Source organism: Mandrillus leucophaeus, unplaced genomic scaffold (assembly GCF_000951045.1).
Source record: "Mandrillus leucophaeus isolate KB7577 unplaced genomic scaffold, Mleu.le_1.0 Scaffold1335, whole genome shotgun sequence".
Classification (NCBI taxonomy): Eukaryota; Metazoa; Chordata; class Mammalia; order Primates; family Cercopithecidae; genus Mandrillus; species Mandrillus leucophaeus.
This window is the reverse complement of record NW_012101294.1, coordinates 537318-557326: the sequence shown is the minus strand read 5'-3', so window position 1 is coordinate 557326 and position 20009 is coordinate 537318. Positions and strand designations below refer to the sequence as shown.

General features: G+C 47.1%; 1 protein-coding gene across 1 annotated transcript in view; it reads right to left on the bottom strand.

Moving 5' to 3' along the window:
• Positions 1-1529: 1529 nt before the first annotated feature.
• SPSB4 (splA/ryanodine receptor domain and SOCS box containing 4) overlaps positions 1530-20009 on the bottom strand; it is an 87993-nt gene continuing 69513 nt past the window's right edge. The window contains exon 3 of the mRNA XM_011973044.1: positions 1530-2994. Coding sequence (XP_011828434.1) covers positions 2867-2994 — 128 coding nt within the window. The 3' untranslated portion in view covers positions 1530-2866. The remainder of the gene's footprint in view (positions 2995-20009) is intronic.

Here is a 20009-nt window from a genome sequence, read left to right as displayed (position 1 = left end):
AATACCTGGGAAAAGGTGAGGGAATGAAAGGGCAAGAGATCTGGGAGGCCTCAAGGCCAGGTTCTTGGCTCTGGGAGGATCCTCCCCTCCCCGCTCCTCCTTGCAGTTTCCCATGGTCATCCCAGCTGCTGGGGCACCTCCACCTACCCCTCCATCTTCGCTGAGCCCATGTGTCTGCTCTGGGCTGTGTGGGAAGGAGCAGGCAGAGGCCCCGCCCGTCAAACGTCCATAGATCCCTGGGCAGGTGAGACCACAGGGCAGAGGAGCTCAAGTCCCAGTACTCAGGAGAGGGTCCTGGGCCCCTGGAATGGCATCCTCAGGCCAGGACATGAAGAGCTGAATTCTCAGAGGAGGCAGAGATGGGGGGAGTGGTTAAAGAGGGCTTCCTGGAGGGCCACTGTAAGCCAGATCCTGGAGAGGGTAAAGACGGGGAGGACATTGTTGGGGTGAGGGAAACCACATAAGTGAGGCTTGGAAGCCAAGATAAGGCAGATGCATCCAAGCTGGCAAGCTGGTGCTGAGATGGGGACTCCATGAGCCGGGAGAGGAAGAGTCCCCAGTTACTGGCTACCTGGCTCAGCTAGCACAGTGTGCACAGAAGGAAGTGACTTCCCCAAGGTCACAGCACAAAAACGATGAAGCTGGGACTCAAACCCAGGCTTCCTACACACAAAGCCACAAAGCCTTAATGCCACAGCCACAGGAAGCTGCCTCTGGCAAACAAAATGACTGAAAGCTGCCCGATGCAGAGCCCAGCCCTGAGGTCAGAGCTGGGAACATTGCCCCTGGGGGCAGGTGCAAGTTTGGTCTCTTGGTGGTCCTCAGGAAGGTTGTCTGCCCTTAAAAGTCTGGAGAGTGCCTCTTCCTCCAGGAAGCCTTCCCTTCCTACTCTACTCTCATCCACCCCGCTTCATGAGCTCCTTCTCACTTTATTATGCTGTACTACACGTCTCTGGGGATGAGACATATCAGCCTGGGCGCTGGGTCTTTGGAAATTGGCATAGTGCGTGCTGTTGGCTGGTACTGCTGAGTGAATGCTATGCCAGTCCTTACCCAGACCCTATACTGACTCTAACTCCTGAACTGCTACCAGCCCAGAGCCTGGCCTTACTTCACACTCACCTTCAGCAATTGGCACTGCTCCTTGATGACAATATACGTTCATCACAGTCACATCCAGCCCCACCTCCAGTCCACTTGGAAACTGGTGTTCCATTGGGTTTGCCCTCCCTGACCCTAAGCCCCTTTGCAGGGCCATCCCTTGGCTCTGGCAACAGGAGGCTGAGTTGTGTTTCCACCATTAAGGTCAGCTTTGCATGGACCCAGGACACAGGCACATTCTCTTGTCCAGGGCAGGCCTTTGCAAAATAGCTGCAGTTTGGGCTCAAGCAGGGACCACAAGTCAGATGAGACAAGAAATGTGTAAAGAGGGAGTCACGTGCCTGGCTTCTATGGGTCTGCGGACGGACCAGGCAGGCTGATGGAAGAAGCTCTCAGGGTCCCTCCCCAGACAACATTTAATACGCAGCTGAAGGACTGAATGACAAACTTTATTAGAAACGCTCCTCATTCATCAGTCAAATTCACATTAAGATGGGGGCAGTGGGGGGGTGGGTAGGGAGAGGCAGTGCTGTCTGGAGCTCTGATATCCCACCGCTGTGATGATTTCCAGTTAAAAATGAGTCTGGGCAGAGAGTGTCTGAAACATATAAGAGGTGGCGGCGGAGGCAGCAGCAGCATTCCTGCGAGAGGACCAGGCTCGGAGCGGGTGGAGAATGTGTCTCCCATATCCACCCTTCCAGTCACAAGGCCGCCCCCACAGACCTCAGCTGATAAATAAACAGCATATCACACACACATTTGAAACAGGAAACAGACTCGTACAAGTCTCCTGAAGTGAAAAAATAATTTCCTCAAATAAAGCTTTGTGACAGCCATGCTGCGCCCTGAATGGACGATGCCCAGAGACCCTGACACTCCAGGAAGGCCCCTCAACCCAGGACACATCAGACTTGGGTGTCACCATGCCCCCGGTTCCCCCGTTCCCCTGTTAGCACCTTTGGACTAAGTACTGTCCTCTCTGCATTCCTCTTTTAAAATGCAAATGCTACTTAAAATAATGGTAAGGATATGCTCTTCCCTGGGGCGAACCAGTCAGACTCCTCTTCCCTGAAGAGAGGTGTCTGGGCATCCAGAGAACTGTGAGTCAGTGGCTGGGAAGCGGGGCATGTGGAAAGGGGTAGGTAAACAACGTTCAAAGAGGTAAGCCGGAGGGTGTCTCCACACTGCACTGTCCACTTGCCAGGTCTGCGGTTGGGCCTCCTGGGAATAGTCCCTCAAAGTGGCACAAAGTCCTACAATGGCATGACCATCCTGCTGCCCTGGCAAGGGGTGTGGGCCAGGAGGGGCACAGCGTCAGGCTGCTTTCATCATTCATTATTCAGAGGCAATTTTCTCCCTGCACTGGCTAATTTCTCCCTGGCCCTGTCTGCAACAGGGTACGCAATAGAAAGTCTCCTGCCTAAATGTTTTATTCATTCTCTTGAATAAGGAAACAGGCTCTCTGATCAATACAGTGGCTGCTGTGTCCTGGTTGGTGGCAGGATTTCCAGCAGGTGCAGACTCCAGGCTCTCTGTGGCTCCGAAGGAGGTGTCTGACTCGGGAGGGCTGCCTCGAGGGCAGTAGATACTGTTGGCAACAGACCTTTCGTTTCCAAAGTTGATACCACATCCTGGTCTTTGAAAGAACTGAGTGTCCTGGGGAGCCGGAGGAAGGGTGGATCCTTTCCCCTATGTGCCACGGGACTGTGAATGACAGGCGGGCCGGGCCCTGCGTTGTGTGTCTGTGCTGCCTGTCAGGCCCGGCTCACTGGTACTGCAGATAGTTTTTGAGAGACTGAGGCAAGGGCAGGGAGCTGATGTCCCGCAGGCGCTGGCGGCCCAGGGCCGAGCGGACGGATCTCCGGCACAGGTCCATCAGTGGCAGGGGCTCCGCTGCAACGAGAGGGAAGCAGTTAGAATGTGCCCCGCGCCATCCTGGCACCTTCTCATCCCAGCCCCCGCTGCACGCCGCCTCCTGCCCGCTCCTCTGAGCTGACCTTCAGGGCCGATGGCTTCTCCTCTGAGAAGATTTCTCTGGTTACATAAGCTGAAAGCGTAGAGCAGTGTTCATCAGACCGTGGAATGCAACCAGTGAGACTAAAGAGTCACAAAATCAATTCAGTGGGTGGTGACCAGCAATAATTTTTTTTTAAAAAGAAGAGAAAATGGGAGCAATACCCATAGAAAGGATAAATGTTGTTTCATGAAAGCCTTGTCTCTGATGTAGGTGTTTAGTGTGTCTTAATGTGAAAAGGACTTCTTACTGCAGGCCATGATGGAAAATGTTTAAAAGCTGCTGGCCTTGGGTGGATCTGCAGAGGGGTTTCCTCTACAAACCAGTTAGATTCTGAGAGGCTGCCTGGAATGCCTGTGAACCCTGAAACTTCCCCTATAGCTTTCCCTGATGGTCAGCAGCAGGTTGCATTTTCTTCCAGCACCTAGCTCTGGAAAAATTTGTAAGTTAAAATCCATAAATAATGGAACCCCGGGACATAGGACCAGTTAAACCAAGTTTAACTAGGTCTATTGCAGACGCCTTTAGTAAGATCTTATTCTGGTCCAAGCCCTATGATTAGCCCTGGGGAAACAGGGATAACTAAGCTAACACCAGAGGCAGCTCTGAAAGAGGGTGGGGGTGGAGTGGGAGGTGGAGGCTCATGATCTGGGATTTTAAATACGTGAATCATTTTAATAGAGTGTAATATATGCAGTAATACCTAAATATACAGGTACAGAAACTGGGAATTTCTTACATAGAAGAGCTGTTTGAAAGCTTCAAAGAGAAGACATATGATGGGGTTTTGAAGAGTGAATAGGAGTGTTAAAGGCACATGAGGGTGGAGAAGGTATCCTAGGCAGAGAGAACAGGCAAAGGCAAAAGAGGAATAAAACAGGACAGGCTGGAAGTTTGTGGGGAGAGGAACAGCACTGATCAGTTAGCACCAGCTGGAAGGAAGATGATGATGGTGGTCACATGGCATCTGGTATGGTTTGTACAGGCCTGGTTTCCCCAATCCTACAGGCTGGAAGCCTGAACCTGCATCTTAATACTTTTTTTTGGTAATAGAATAAATGATATTTCATAAACATCCTATAATATACTAAGATACAATAAAACTGTTGAGTGGTGAATACTAACACAAGAACTGTGATAGGAATAGTACCATAGAGAAAGGCCCTCTACAGATCCACCCGAGGCCTGCAGCTTTCAAACATTTTTTATCACGACCTGCAGTGAGAAGTACTTTTTACATGGGAATGTAGTCAAGAGTCAAGAATATGTTTTACAGGAATTTTTATTTACCTGAGCTGCACAGTTAATAAGGGGAGCCATTAAAATGAAAGTGGGGCTCGGGGCACATGCTTTGGAAGCTGTGCACAAGAGTACATCCAGCTCTCCTTCACTTGAGGCCAGATCCCAAGGCTATCTGCAAGGAGCACTAGTGGCTTCAAACACTCACCTCTGTATCCTCTTTTTAAAACAATTATTTATTATTTTTATTGTATAATTCCACTTGTACAAAACCTCCAGAACAGTCAAATATGGAGACAGTATATTGATCCTCATAGAAAATGAGGCTGGACAGGAGAAGCCCAGCCATGCCCTATTTTCCAGGCCCAGAAGGCTGATTGCTCACCTCCAGTCACCCAATCACTGTGCCTAGGCCAACATTTGACAACCCTCCCTCAGGGTGTCCCCATCTCTCCTCCAGCAACACCCTTGTACCCAGTTCTCCCACTCCCTGTCCCCCATCTGGCATCAGGAAAACTGAGCTGTTAAAATTTCAAAATCATTGGCAGACCTTAAGAGATTTTCTTATCACTTTAACACCCTAGGCACATAACGTTCAAATGCTTAGCCTTGTCAGCAAACCCAACTCCTTGTGTGTTGCCTGCCCAATTAGCGGCTGAAGAGGACAGATGCCTTTTATCTTCATCTCTCTGCAGTCATTGAAATCAATCTAGAGTCTAAATTCCAAAGGGAGAAAGAAAAGGAGTTCAGAGTACGTTGCTAGCTCTAAATGTGAAATATAAATCATCTCTCCTCACTTCTGAGGGGAGAGTAAACTGACAATCCCAAAGTGCACAGAGAAAGTCCTTGAGTTCCTGCCCCCACTGTGGAACGTTAAGCGCTCAGAGAATGCCCAGCATTGGCTGTGCCCATTCCCTTGGCTCTTCTTTCTCACCTCCCCTGGCTTTGAGGCTTTTCTTAGAACTACCAAATGTCAAAGCTTGGAAATAATCACCTAGATAGGAAGTGAAGCACAGAATTTTCCAGTATGGGAACTATTCTTAGAACTATTTTTTGACCAAAGTTAAAACTGAAAAAGAATCACTATTCACAAAGGTGGATATCCAAATGGCCGATAAACATATGTAAAAGTGCTTAACTTCATGAATCATCAGGAAAGTAGAAATTAATACCATAACATGACTCTGCTACATACCAACAAGGAAGACTAAAATGATGATTTCCTCTTTCCTGTGATGCCTGAGACTGAAGTCTGGAGTGATGAAGACCTCTGATAGGATCTGCTTAGAAGTTGTCAAATATTTAGCCAAAATTCATACCCAGAGTTGACTGCACAGCCTGTCCTCCAATCCAAGTTTGCTCAAACAGCTGTGATGATTCCAAGATTGTCTATGCAGACTCAACTGATGAACAAATAAATGTCCCTGACACTGTTAGGAGCTATTAATTTGGTCTTTTCTAAAAATAGGCTTTTCTTCTACTTTTTATTGTCTACTTATATTTAATTTATATATTAATGTAAAAATAAGGACTCATATGTTTGTCTATTTCTAAATTTGTATTCAGTCTGTAACCCTCAGATGTAATTAACCTAATGAAAAGAAGCGGCAGGCCACTGCAAATTCTGTGAGTCAGGAAAAGAACTCTGGTGCTCTCTTGAAAGCGCCACCTCCTGGCTGGAGGCCAACCAACTCAGGACATTACAGCAACTCACGACAGAACAACCTTGCTCCATGGAAGAAGAAAACAGGAGTTAATTCCACTGCCTGCCAAATCCTGGCTAACCAGTGGTTCCCAAGTCTGTCCATATTACAACCTCACTGCTAGCATAACCAGCATTAGAGAAAGCCAGTACACTAAACATATCTATAACCAAAGACTCTCACAGAGTCTACTTCACTCCCCCGCTGCCTCCACCAGAGCAGGTGCTGGATCCATGGCTGGGAGACCTGAAGACAGATCACATCACAGGACTCCTTGCAAACATTTCCCAGCACCAGCCCAGAGCCTGGTAGCCCCGCTGCATGGTTAGACCCAGAAGAGCAATAACAATCTTTGCAGTCCAGCTCTCAGGTAGCCCCATCCCTAGGGGAAGCAGGGGAGCACCACATTAAGGTGGATAAAAATCCACCAAACAAGTATCTGCTGTCTTCAAGAGACTCACCTAGCACATAAGGACTCACATAAACTCAAGGTAAAGGGGGGAAGAGATATTCCATGCAAATGGAAATCAAAAGCAAGCAGGAGTAGCTGTTCTTATATCAGACAAAACAGGCTTTAAAGCAACAACAGTTTAAAAAGACAAAGATGGGGCCGGGCGCGGTGGCTCGGGCCTGTAATCCCAGCACTTTGGGAGGCCAAGGCTGGTGGATCCCAAGGTCAGGAGATCAAGACCATCCTGGCTAACATGGTGAAACTCCGTCTCTACTAAAAATACAAAAAATTAGCCGGGTGTGGTGGTGGGCACCTGTAGTACCAGCTACTCGGGAGGCTGAGGCAGGAGAATGGCGTGAACCCAGGAGGTGGAGCTTGCAGTGAGCCGAGATCACGCCACTGCTCTCCAGCCTGGGTGACAGAGTAGGACTCTGTCCCCCCCCAAAAAAAAAAAAAAAAAGACAAAGAGGGACATTATATCATAATAAAAGGATCAGTCCAGGAGAAAAATATCACAATCCTAAATATAAAGGCACCTGACACAGGTGCTCCCAAATTTATAAAACAATTATGACTAGACATAAGAAATGAGATAGACAACTACACAATAATAGTGGGGGACTTCAGTGCTCCACTGACAGCACTAGACAGTTCACCAAGACAGAGTCAACAAAGGAACAATGTAGTTCAACTATACCCTAGAACAAATGGACTTAACAAATATTTACAGAACATTCTACCCAACAACTGCAGAATATACATTCTTTTCTTCAGCACATGGAACATTCTCCAAGATAGACCATATGATAGGCCACAAAACAAGTCTCAATACATTTAAGAAAATCAAAATTATATCAAGTATCCTCTCAGACCACAGTGGAATAAAATTGGAAATTAACTCCAAAAGGAACCCCCAAAACTATACAAGTACATGAAAATTAAATAATCCGCTCCTGAATGATCTTTGGGTCAACAATGAGATCAAGATGGAAATGTGAAAATTCTTTGAATTGAACAATAATAGTGACACAACTTATAAAAACCTCCGGGATACAGTCAAAGCAGTGCTAAGAAGAAAGTTCATAGCATTAAATGCCTACATCAAAAAGCTGAAAGAACATGAACAATCTAAGGTCACACCTCAAGGAACTAGAGAAACAAGAACAAACTAAAGTCAAACTCAGCAGAAGAAAATAAATAACAAAGATCAGAGCAGAACTAAATGAAATTGAAACAAAAAATACAAAAGATAAATAAAACAAAAAGCAGGTTCTTTGAAAAGATAAACAAAACTGATAAACCATTAATGAGAATACCCAAGAAAAGACAAGAGAAGATCCAAACAAGTTCAATTAGAAACAAAACAGGAGATATTACAACTGATACCACAGAATACGAAAGAGCATTCAAGGGGATTATTAACACCTTTACACACACAAACTAGAAAATTTAAAGGAGATAGATAAATTTCTTGAAATATACAACCTTCCTAGATTAAATCAGGAAGAAATAGAAATTCCAAACAGACCAGTAACAAGTAGTGAAATTGAAATGGAAATAAAAAAATTGCCACCAAAAAAAGTCAAGGACCAGATGGATTCACAGCTGAATTCTATCAGGTATTCAAAGAATTGGTACTAATCTTTCTGAAACTATTCCAAAGGATACAGAAAGAGGGAATCCTCCTTAAATTATTGTATGAAGCCAGCATCACTAATTATCAGGGAAATGCAAATTAAAACCACAATGAAATACTTCTGCAAGAATGACCATAATTTAAGAAATAACAGATGTCAAAAAATAGCAGATGTTTGTGTGGATGTGGTGAAAAGGGAATACCTTACACTGCTGATGGGAACGTAAACCAGTACAACCATTATGGAAAACAGTACGGAGATTCCTTAAAGAACTAAAAGTAGAACTACTGCTTGATCTAGCAATCTCACTGCTAGGTATCTACCCAGAAGAAAATAAGTTACTGTATGAACTAGACACTTGCACATGCATGTTTATAGCAGCACAATTCACAATTGTAAAAATATGGAAACAGCCTAAATGCCCACCAACGAATTAGTGGATAAACAAAATGTGTGTGTGTATATATATATATATATGTACGTGCACACACACACACCTTGGAACACTACTCAGCCATAAAAAGGAATGAAATAATGGCAGTCAAAGCAACCTGGATGAAGTTGGAGACCATTATTCTAAAAGAAGTAACTCAGGAATGGAAAACCAAACATCTATGTTCTCAGTTTTAAATGGGAGCTAAGGTAGGAGGATGCAAAGTCGTAAGAATGATACAATGAGGCTGGGCATGGTGGCTCACACCTGTAATCGCAGCACTTTGGGAGGCTGAGGTGGGCAGATCACGAGGTCAGGAGTTTGAGATCAGTCTGGCCAATAGGGTGAAACCCCATCTCTACTAAAAATAAAAAAATTAGCCGGGCATGGTGGTGCTCGCCTGTAGTCCCAGCTACTCGGGAAGCTGAGGCAGAAGAATCACTTGAAGCTGGGCGGTGGAAGTTGCAGTGAGTCGAGATTGTGCCACTGCATTCCAGCCAGGGCGACAGAGCGAGACTCTATCTCAAAAATAAGTAAATAAATAAATAAACAAACAAATAAATATTTAAAAAATAAAAAATGATAAAATGGACTTTAGGGACTTGGGGGAAAGGGTGGGGGGGATTGAGGGATAAAAGACTACACATTGAGTAGGGCATCAAAATTTCAGAAACTACCACTAAAGACTTTTTCCTTGAAACCAGAAACCACCTGTTCCCCAAAAACTATTGAAGTTAAGAAAGTAAAAAAAAAAGAATGACTAAAATGAGAAAGATAGTATTAAGTGCTGATGAGGATGCAGAGCAACCAGAATGCTCACAATGCTTTCAGTGGGAATGTGAACTGCACAACCACTTTGGAAAGCTAGGCACATTGACTAAAACTGCTGAATCTCCTGGGCAAACACCTAACAGAAAAGCATATGCATGTTCACCAAAATGTACATTCACAAATGCTCATAGGAGCATTATTTGTAACAGCACCAAACTGGAAGCAACAATTCTACTGTCCATCAACAGTGCAATGTAAAAATAAATTGTGTAACTTCATATAGAACACTAATCAGCCACAAGAATGAAGGAACCACAATTATATGTAAAAGCGTGGAGGAATCTTTCAACATAGTTTTGAGTGAAAAAAAGTAAATTTTGTGTGACATCTTCTGTATAAAAGCAAAAGCAAGGTGATGAAGTTAGAGCAGAGGTGACCTTAAGGGAGTAGTTAGTGATGGGGAGGAGGCATGAGGGATTTCTGGGGGGGGCTGGTATTTTCTACTGCTTGAATTGAGTTCTGGTTCTACTAGCCTGTTGTTTGTAAACATCATCAAGCAGCACCCTTAAGATTTGTGTGCTGTCTACATATATCTCATACTTCAAAAACAAGTTTACATTAAAGAAAAAATCACTGACAGAAGTACTTGGTGAGAGGCAACACAAGTGAAGCATTTGTCTGCCTGCCCTAATGGGAAAAAGTAGGGGGAAGGAGCTGGCTTGGAATCCTAGCTTCTGCTCCCACCACCCATTTATTAGAGGAGAAAAATGTGGGTCCACATTTTTATCATCTGTGAAATGGGGATAGCAACACCTCCATCTATGGGCTGTTGTGATGATGGTATGACATAACAGGCCCCTTGCCTTAAAGGTGTTTTCTCTCTAAAGTGTGTCTTATTTCAGGCCATCAGCCCAAGAAGCACCCTTAAAAATAGTCATAATTTACTTATTGTGGTTCTACAGATGCCTCAGTACATCATCCTAATTGACAACAATGTTCTGCTCTTGAAGAAGATTTCCTGGAGCCAGGGATGGATGTCTGATTTTGTGCTAAAAATATGACAAGGTAATCATTTCAAAAGTTCTCTAGTGACCTGAATATTCCTTAACTTTCCATCACTAACCACTGGACTTGGACTAGATGAACCATTGGACTTCCCAGGGACTCTGTTTAGCTATCAATAAAATGGGGAAAGTTTCTGCATCCGGTTATGATGGTCTGTTTCTGTGACGGAAATGGGTGGAGATCTTGGCACAGAGATTGGTGGCTTAAGCTGCTTCCCTGGGCCCTTTGAAGTCTTCTCTGCCTGCGGTGAGAACATGCCAAGACACAAGTCACTACCCTATCCCAACCCTGTATTTATATTTGAAAAAAAATCAACATCTTAGGGTCAAGAGGTGAAATTATCTTGTGGTAATTTTAGACAATGGTCAGCCGATGGTGGAGGGTTTGAGCGACAGTCCTGAAAGCTGAACTCAAATAGACCTGGGCACTGCTTGTTTTCAGGGAATGAAACGAGGAGGAGCCACATACATGTGCAAGCACACACACACTCTGTGGCAGACACTGTGTCCATCAGTTATCCACAGAATATGGTTTTGGTGTCCGAAGCCTCAGAATTGCTTTCATGCCCCTGAGATTCCCCTCATGCTGCTCCTTTTGCCTAGAACACTATTCCTTGTACTTCCTGCCAGGAGCATGCTTCATCTTTCCAGACTCAAATCAAGTGTCACCTCTTCCTCAATGACTTGGCTCCTCTGCCCTCAGGGTCTGCACCTGTTAGGTGTCAATCCACTTACTTAATCATGCAAATTGTCAAGTGTATCATTACCTGTAGTGATGATACTTCTAAAATATGGCATCCCTGTATCGACTGGCCCTGTCATGGGCAACAGAGACCTCAGCTCCCGTCTAGGAAGCATTTGGAATTTGGAGAGTTTTCTGTTGACAAGCTTCACTGTTTCCCCAGTAAAAAGGGTTGTGACTACAGCTGGGACACAAGCAGCATCTTCAAATGAACTCTGTGCCAACAAGCGTCATCCACACAGATGGTCCCCACAGTCCAGGTGGGGCCCTCATTTTTCCCTGGGATAGGGAGCTATCAAGTTACTTCTTGTGCACAGAGGAGTGTTGCACAGGAAAATAGTCCTAAATAATTCATGGCCTTCCCTAGCAACGCTGTAAAGCAAGGATGTGAGAAACCTCCAAAGGGGACAACTCAGAACAGGGAGTGCTTGAAAAATTCCATTCAAATGTTCCAGCTGAACTGCATGGGGCTGTTCAAAGGACGAAGGCAGGGTGCTCAAGGGGGCAGCCTGGGCCCACACACTGCACCCCTCCCACCCAGCGTCTCTCTGAAATGACAGAAGATTCGCTCATGTGTGCATGCGTGTGCACAAGAGACAGGATAAGGGTGCTGGAAAACAAGAAAGGCCATCAGCAGCCAGACATTATGGTAAATTCCAGGAAGACAGGAAGCAGGTGCGACAGGATGGTGGAGAAATCAAGCAGCGAGACCAGTAGCCTTGTGTACCAGGGGTGCACAGGGCTCTCACCAAAAGCGTCCCAGAGAAATCCCAAGCTCCAAGGAGTAAATATAGGGTAATCCTCAAAGAACTGTAATCCCAACATCTGGGACAGTTGTGTTCGTCTGCCCCAGTTGCAGAGCCTGATCCAGCTCTGTTTGAGCAGGGCAGCCTTTGGGAGAGGCTCCTGGAGGTGTCAGGGTCCAATAGAGAAGCTGAATAAAGCATGGGCAAAACCTCCACAACAGAGGTGGGCAGGATTTGTGGGAAAGACACCTCCACTTCGATGAAGAACTCAAGGGTCTGGCCTTCCCGTCAGCTCCCTGACTCAGTACTGACAGGAGAGTGTGTCTGGCAAAATATTTTCACCCAGACTCCTCACTCTCCCAGGCTAAGGGGAGCTACACTGTTGCAGAGCAAACAGCAGCTTCCATTTTGGATGTGTGCAGTGGCTCTGAAAGAAGAGCTTCTATCCCCCTAGTCTGAAAGTTACTCAAGGAGGCATTCCAGCAAAACGAAAAAGGAGCCCTAGAAACAGGATGGTACCCACCTCCGGAAAAAGAGAAGGGTGAATGTAACCTTGAAGTGAAGGAAGGTAGAATGGAACAATTTGAAGTTCTGTTGGATCCTGATGCTTAGTAGAACCTCTTTCTAGCAGCTGACTTTGCTAAAGAGCCATCCCCCGATGATGCTCTGTCCCCCTCACCTCTGACTCCAGCCCTCAGCTTCCCCACCACTCAGATCTTCCACTGCACCCTTTGGAACTGCCACTCCACATAATGAAAACTGCAACCCCAGCTTCTTCTCTGTGAGCTCCCCTCCACTGCCTTAACTGGACCAAGCATCTGCCCCGCCACCCCGCTGCCCTTCCACCTTCTCTGGGGGCTGTGTACTCACTCAGGCCTGGAGGCAGGGCACGGCCCCTCCTGGCTCCTCTGCCACATACAAAGCTCCACACCCACCTTCTGGTTGTGAGAAATCCCCCTTCCTGTGTGGTTCACACCACTTGGCTCAGTCCTCTCTCCACTCCTTGATGCTGTCATCCACTGACCGCTGGCCCCACGTTTGTCAGGGCTTTGGCCTGGCCTCCCACACCCTCTCTCCACCCATACCTGCCACCCCTTGATGATTCCTCCACAGGGATCACTTTCTCTTCACTTAGGCTCCTGATTCTTGACTGCCAGATCCTCAGGGACCCTCTCCTCCACCCAGCCACTATTACCTGGGCCACCACGAACCTCAGCATCACCCCTAAACCCATTCTTGCACCCCAGTCTCTGACCAATGAATTGCCACACTCCACCTCCCTCCCCACCGACTATAACCATTATTTCCCCTCAGGGAAACCTGGAGGCCACAGGGCCGTCTCTTAAGATCTGCTCAACCCACCAGCCTTCTTTTTCTTCCCCTCCCCTCCTCATCCAGTTGAACAATTTACTATTGCCAGGAACCAAGGGTCTGGGGCCAGGCAGGCCAATGGGGTAGCCAGTGAGGGGCTGTGGGAGGGGCAGGGCCAGGGACTAGGAAACGCACTGGGAACAAAGAGCATCTGGAATTCTGTTTGGTTCTCAGTTCTTAGACCTCAGTTCCGCTGCAGGGCCTAAGAGAGGATTTGTCCTCCTTTCCCTGACCTGCCATGCAGCTGGGCAACTGGGAGCCCTGGGTGCCTGGCCAGTCTCAGCCACCAGCTGGCAGAGTGGCCTTGCCTTCCTTCTCCAGCTTGTGTCTCCATCAGAGTGGGAAATGGCTTGGCATGATGGCTGAGGCGCCTCTGCACTGGTTGACGTTTGGCAGAACAGAAATCACATTTAATCCTGGCAGTGAAAGGGCCTTGACTGTACCAAATCAAATTAGATTTGATAGAAAAAAAAATGCACATGAAAAAGTGAATGGCAAGGCAAGTGATGTCTGTGAGATAAATGTTAGAAAAGCCTTGCAGACCTGGGGATGTGGCTTCTGAGCTCTGGACAGAGGCCAGGCAGGTTTTCTTGGGGAGGTGGGGCTGAACAAGGCCCAAAGGCAGGTTCAAGCTGCTGTTCTTACCAAAGGCAGGACTGGCTGAACTGAGGCCTCACTCAGCTTTACAGGTGAGGCTCACTTTAGCCATGGGCTCACACTAGCATTGTCAAAGGAACAAGGGGTCTAGAGACCTGAACCCCTCTCTGGGGGCCTTCTTTCCACAGGCCTCTGCCTTCCTGGCCAAGAGCTCAGCAGCGCTCAGCTGCCTGTCCACTGCTGGCTTGCTGCTGCACCCCAGCCCTGCTGAGCCACATGGGTGTTCACTATCGACCCCCTCCCAGCTGTGAGGAAGAATGACTGGCTCCAGGAAGGCGCTGGAGACTTGGGTCCTCCTGGGGGTTTGTGTCCAGGACCACTGTTAGGTCTTCTTGACCTCGAAGCGTACACATCTTGGAGAAACCTCTGTGTTTGGGTTGGGCAGGGAGTGAAGAGGTGGAAGAAGGTCCCATCCCTTGCCCAGGCTTTGAGAGCCTGGGCTGGGACATGGGGGGCTGTATTGGAGATGAATCCTAGCTCAGCCTCCACCCTCATGCAAGGCCCACGCCAGACTCTTTCAGTAGCCTCTTACCATCAAAAGCAGAGGCAGATCCACCACTAATCTATCCATGGAAGGGGTTGGAGTGGGCTCTATTTTCACAGAGGAATTCAAGTTCTATTCCAGCCAAGGTCCTAGCAAACTCAGCTCGTGGACCCGTCTCTGATGGTGCTTGTGTGAATTAAAGGAGGTAACCTATGGAAAGGATTAAAGCATGGTCTGGCATACGCTCAGATGCCATTGATGTTTGGTTTGCTGTTGTTATTTGGTCTCCCTGGGTCTGTGGAAGAAGATCCTCTGGGGTAGATAAAATGGGCAGATGGTGTCCCTAGAGAAATGTCACCCTTGGGATGTTGGTAGCAAACCTGGAACCCTGGTTGGAAATTGAAGGAAAGTGGGAGAAAAACAGAGGACTGGACTGGGGTCCAGGAGCCTTGATCTCTATGGATGTGGACTTGGGATCAGCTTCCATTCCAACAGGCTGCTCCATCTTCTCTCTTCAGGATTGAGTCTGAGATCTCCTGAGCCCAGGGCCTCAGGGATGAAAGGCTGGCTGGGACCTGGGCTGCTGCAGTGAATGCCACTCCTCAGGTCAAGAAAGGCAGGGAGGTGGAGGCAGAGGTGACTGGGTTCAGGAGACAGGGGTTTGAATCTCAGTTCCACCATTAACCCCTTGGGACGCTACAACGTTCCTTCCCTCTCTGAGCTTCTCTTTCCTGTCTGAGGCCACTGAACGAGATTTTCTCTAAGCATCTGGTCAGTTCTGAAATGCTGGGGCTCACTCTCTTGTGGGGAATCATAAAACCCCACAGCCTTGGGGAGCATTTGGTGGGGTGGCAAGGATGTAACCAGAACCCCTTTCTCAGGCAGGTCTTTCAAAGCTGTCTGCATGGGGCACCCATAAGCTTGACTGGCCTTCCCACAAAATCTCCACGAGCAGGGGAAAGGCCAGGATCCAATATGATTCTCCTCTGTCTCCACCCCTCTTAGAAGAGAAGCCGTGGACCAGGAGAATGATATTTCTATAGTAATATTTATTTAAAACTCCCAAAGAAAACCAAGTCACAAAATCAACTGTTTTTTTTTCTTTTTTGGTGTCATTAAAGTTCAAAATAAGCCCAATATACAGGAGCCGAATTGCAACCCTTCCCTGAATATGAGCGGAGGGAAGAGGGGTCTGCAGAGACAACCCTGGGGCAGGACGCAGCTTCCTGATTCTCAGAGGAACCACATACATCCCCCTGCACCCTGGGCCTGTGCCTGAAATTCCTTCACTGCTTATTTCTGCAGGCAGACTGTGGTCTCAGAATGAGACTGACCCCTGGCAGGGGGCACATGTTGACTTCAATTCATACTAATGGACATGCCTGAGAACACCTGAGTCCAGGTATTATGAGGAGGAGGCATGGGAGTCCTGGTCTCCAGCGTTCTGAACCTTCTGATTCTTCCCCTGTCATGATGTGATGAAGGCACAGAGCTGCTCTGACTCTAATATTACCGCAACATCAGCCACTTCCTGTCTGAGTGCGGATCCTGTCACCTTGTGCTGGTGAGAGCATGGGTGAAACGCAGAGAAGGAGCTAACCTCATCAGAAAATTCAGTTCCGAAGAGGCAGAAAGAAAAAAATGGCTCTGTTCAACTGCTTACAACCAAAGTCATACCTGTGAAAGTTACAGGAATCATTTCTTCATATGAAAAAAATAATATAAAGGCACATCTCCCCTTCCATTTTTGCATTCCTGGATTTTGATCAGGATGATCGATAATGGTTTTCCTGGAAGTTGAGACATTTTTCTTGTGGGGGGAAGTGAAAAATGACACTACATACCTCAATTCAACATGTACTTAACTCCTTATCCCAATTAGGGACATTGTCACACGTGATCTCTGCCCAGTCCTTGTCTGGGACCCTTGTTAGCCTGGCTATGTGGTCTGTGGACTGGTAGCACCGGTGTCACCTGGGAGCCTGTTGAAAATGCAGGATCTTGTGCTCCACCCTGACCTATGGCATCATAAGCAACATTTTAACATGATCTGAGTGATTCTGATACACTGGTCCACACACCCTGTCCGTGACCTCACAGACATGAAAATGCTCTGCAGTGAAACCAAGTTCCTTGCCCTTCCTTCTTACTGCTGTACTTCTCTAGTGGGAGCCCTGTCTTTGTAGCCGTGTTACCAGGCTGAGGCCTTCAGACACACTCATGATGTCCCTCCTCTGCTCTCCAAGCCCAACCTACCCCCAAGTGCTTTCATGTCCACCTCCTAAACATCTCAGTGCTCCATCCTTTCTATCTTCTTGACTCCATCAGGAATGCAGCCTCCCTAGGTCTCCTTGCCCTTCTCTGTCCCCATCCAACACAGCTCACACCTGCTGCTGTGAGCCCCTCTCCACACCCTCATCAGACTCTCCCAGGCAGAGGCCTGTGAATGGTTCTCATCATTATGGTGACGAAACCTGAGAGTTTTATGAGACGGTCCTAGTTTGAAATATTCTGTCCTGCTGCCAGACCTCATTGTCCTAATTTGGGGTTTGGGAAATGTGGTCTCCCTGCCCTCAAACTTCGGGAAATCCCTGACTACCCTAAATCGCTGTAGAACCATTCCCTATTGCTGGAGCTGTCCTCACCCCTATGGGCTCCCACAGGCAGGGCTGGGTCTCATGCTAACTGTCCAGCCCTTACCGCTCTGCTTTGGATATTGTGGGTGCTGGGTCAATAAGAATGAGAAACTTGGTGTTCAGGAGAGAAGAGGCAGCTGAAATTAGCCTGCATCTCTACAAAGGAAAATGCAGCCCAGGTCCTCTGATGCAGGTAATGAATAAAAAGTAGCTCTTTCATACTGCCCTGAGTCCACTGAAGAACCCCAGCAAGGCCCTGCAGGCAGACAGAATTAGTAACACTGCACCAGTTCCTTGGTCTGGTAGAGGATACTCCTAACTCAGCTTAAAATTGTCCCAGAAAATCTGACTGTGTTTCACTTGGAGCCTGCCCCAGGGAGCTGCACAACGGTTGGACGTGCTGGCCTCAGATGGGACATCCCTTGTCACATGGGGAGAGTGTCAGGTGGGGGTGCCTCTGAGGAATGGGTCCCCAGTTCCCTGTGGCATCTCCTTCTAAAAAGGAAGGAGGAATGTGGGGACAGCAGGACTTACCTACCAGATATCAGGCTATTTAACGCTGTAGCAATGACACTGAGTGGTACTGGTATAGGAGTAAGTAATTTAGGAAGTTGCAGAACAACTAAAATGAAACAAGGCATTATTGAGGTACACATGTATGCACAAAAAATCTATAAGGAAAAGAGCAAAGGAATAATAAGCACAAAATTCTAAGAGTGGTTGCCTGCAGCAAGGGTGCAGATTGGCGGAGATGACACGAGGGACATAAAGGTGCTTGATTATCAATGTTCTAGGCACTGGGTTGGGTGGTGGATTCTTGGGTGTGCATTACATTATAAAGGGGTAAATACATAAACAAGGAAATTAGAATTAAAGAGGGCTATGCAAGGGACCAAAGATGACAGTGTATTACAACTAAGGATTATGTTTAATCCAATTCTGTATATCAGAAGTTCAGTTAAAAACAAAGAGAGAGGATTTAGGCCCAGCTTCCAAGATGGCCAAATAGGAACAGCTTCGATCTGCAGCTCCCAGCGAGATTGACGCAGAAGACAGGTGATTTCTGCATTTCCAACTGAAGTACCTGGTTCATCTCATTGGGACTGGTTGGACAGTGGGTGCAGCCCATGGAGGGTGAGCCAAAGCAGGGCAGGGCATCGCCTCACCCAGGAAGTGCAAGGGGTTGGGGGATTTCCCTTTTCTAGCCAAGGGAAGCTGTGACAGTCTGTACCTGGAGGAACGGTACACTCCTGCCCAAATACTGCACTTTTCCCACAGTCTTCGCAACAGGCAGACCAGGAAATTCCCTCCCGTGTCTGGTTTGGTGGGTCCCATGCCCACAGAGCCTTGCTCACTGCTAGCACAGCAGTCTGAGATTGACCTGCGATGCTGCAGCGTGGTGAGGGGAGGGTCGTCCACTGTTGCTGAGGCTTGAGTAGGTGGTTTTGTGCTCACAGTATAAACAAAGAGGCTGGGAAGCTCAAACTGGGCAGAGCCCACTGCAGTTCATCAAGGCCTACTGCCTTGCTGTAGATTCCACCTCTGTGAGCAGGGCATATCAGAACAAAAGACAGCAGATAGCTTCAGCAGACCTAAATGTCCCTCTCTGACAGCTCTGAAGAGAGCAGTGGTTCTCCCAGCACGGTGTTCAACCTCTGAGAATGGACAGAGTGCCTCCTCAAGTGGGTCCCTGACCCCCGTGTAGCCTGACTGGGAGACACCTCCCAGTAGGGGCTGACAGACACCTCATACAGGCAGGTGACCCTCTGGGATGAAGCTTCCAGAGGAAGGATCAGGCAGCAATATTTGCTGTTCTGCAGCCTATGCTGGTGATACCCAGGCAAATAGAGTCTGGAGCGAACCTCCAGCAAATTCCAACAGACCTGCAGCTGAGGGGCCCAACTGTTAGAAGGAAAACTAACAAACAGAAAGGAATAGCATCAACATCAACAAAAAGCACATCCACACCAAAACCCCATCTGTAGGGGTCACTCACATCAAAGACCAAACGTAGATAAAACCACAAAGAATGGGAGAAACCAGAGCAGAAAAGCTGAAAATTCCAAAAACCAGAGTGCCTCTTCTCCTCCAAAGGATTGCAGCTCCTCACCAGCAAAGGAACAAAACTGGACGGAGAATGAGTTTAACAAGTTGACAGAAGTAGGCTTCAGAAGGTCGGTAATAACAAACTTCTCCGAGCTAAAGCAGAATGTTCTAACCCATTGCAAGGAAGCTAAAAACCTTGAAGAAAGGTTAGAAGAATGGATAACTAGAATAAACAGTGTAGAGAAGACCTTAAATGACCTGATGGAGCTGAAAATCACAGCACAAGAACTTCGCAACGTATGCACAAGCTTCAATAACCGATTCAATCAAGTGGAAGAAAGGATATCAGTGATTGATGATCAGATTAATGAAATAAAGTGAGAAGACAAGATTAGAGCAAAAAGAGTGAAAAGAAACAAACAAAGTCTCCAAGAAATATGGAACTTTGTGAAAAGACCACATCTATGTTTGATTGGAGTTCCTGAAAGTGACGGGGAGAATGGATCCAAGTTAGAAAATACTCTTCAGGATATTATCCAGGAGAACTTCCCCAGCCTAGCAAGGCAGGCCAACATTCAAATTCAGGAAACACAGAGAACACCACAAAGATACTCCTCGAGAAGAGCAACCCCAAGACACATAATTGTCAGATTCTCCAAGGTTTTGAAGTGAAGGAAAAAATGTTAAGGGCAGCCAGACAGAAAGGTCAGGTTACTCACAAAGGGAAGCCCATCAAACTAACAGTGAATCTCTCGGCTGAAACCCTATAAGCCAGAAGAGAGTGAGGGCCAATATTCAACATTCTTAAAGAAAAGAATTTCCAACCCAGAATTTCATATCCAGCCAAACTAAGCTTCATAAGTGAAGGAGAAATAAAATCCTTTACAGACAAGCAAATGCTGAGAGATTTTGTC